The sequence below is a fragment of the Rhea pennata genome, unplaced genomic scaffold, assembly GCF_028389875.1.
Source record: "Rhea pennata isolate bPtePen1 unplaced genomic scaffold, bPtePen1.pri scaffold_32, whole genome shotgun sequence".
In the NCBI taxonomy this organism is placed as follows: Eukaryota; Metazoa; Chordata; class Aves; order Rheiformes; family Rheidae; genus Rhea; species Rhea pennata.
In genome coordinates this window covers 3,174,210-3,175,427 of record NW_026907679.1, presented here as the reverse complement: position 1 = coordinate 3,175,427, position 1,218 = coordinate 3,174,210, and the positions used below count along the sequence as shown (strand labels likewise).

The 1,218-nt window shown below is 47.9% G+C and overlaps 1 protein-coding gene across 1 annotated transcript; it reads right to left on the bottom strand.

Annotated features, from left to right (window-relative positions):
- Positions 1 to 258: 258 nt before the first annotated feature.
- LOC134154567 (olfactory receptor 14A16-like) lies at positions 259 to 1,218 on the bottom strand. Its single transcript, XM_062601242.1, has one exon. It carries the CDS (start codon positions 1,216 to 1,218, stop codon positions 259 to 261), a length of 960 nt encoding a protein of 319 aa, XP_062457226.1.

The following is a 1,218-nucleotide window of genomic DNA, read 5'->3' as shown; positions in this document are numbered from 1 at the left end:
GAAAATTTGTTCTGAGGAGCTACTTTATTTAAATCAACGTTTCAGCTCTCTTCTTCTGCCTCTCTGTCCTTTCTTCTTCTGCCTCTTTTACATAGGCATCAGGCAAGACAGAGCAGTCTCAGTAAAAGTGGAATGAATCCAACCATTTATACCACAATTTGATTACAAGTACTACTACCAATAGCAAAAAAAAAAAAAAAAAAAAAAAAAAAAAAGTGAGTAAACAATGCTTGGTCACGATATGGGATACAGTGAGAATCATTTGCGGAGGGCAAAGGCAATCTTATCACTGTTGAAAAATGTCCATGAAATAATTTTCCTCAGGGCATCCTGGAGCTCCTTGTTCCTCATGCTGTAGATGAGCGGGTTCACTGTTGGAGGCACCAATGAATACAGAACAGCCAACACCAGATCCCGAGTTGGGGAGGAGAAGGAGGGGGGCTTCAGGTAGGCAAAGAATGAAGTACTGACAAACAGGGAGACAACAGCCAGGTGAGGGAGGCACATGGAAAAGGCTTTGTGCCGGCCCTGCTCAGAGGGGATCCTCAGCACAGCCCTGAAGATCTGCACGTAGGACACCACAATGAAAATGAAACACCCAAAGATTAAACAGCGACTAATCACAACAAGCCCAGCTTCCCTGAGGCAGGAGTCTGCGCAGGAGAGCTTGAGGATCTGGGGGATTTCGCAGAAGAACTGGTCCACTGTGTTGCCTTGGCAGAGTGGTATGGAAAAAGTGTTTCCAGTGTGCAGCACAGAATTGAGAAAACTACTGGCCCAGGCAGCTGTTGCCATTCTGACACAAGCTTTGCTGTCCATGAGGATCCCATAGTGCAGGGGTTTGCAGACGGCAACAAAACGGTCATAGGCCATAACAGTGAGGAGAGAATACTCTGCTGAAAACAAGACGACAACCAGGAAGACCTGAGCAGCACATCCTGAGTAGGAAATGGCCCTGATGTTCCAGAGGGAATTGGCCATGGATTTGGGAACAGTGCTAGAGATGGTGCTGAGGTCAAGGACAGACAGGTTGAGGAGGAAGAAGTACATGGGGGTGTGGAGATGGTGGTCACAGGCTACAGCTGTGATGATGAGGCCGTTGCCCAGGAGAGCAGCCATGTAGATGCCCAGGAAGAGGGAGAAGTGCAAAAGCTGCAGCTCCCATCTGTCTGTGAATGCCAGGAGGTAGAACTCATTGAAGGAGCTGCTGTTCGACAT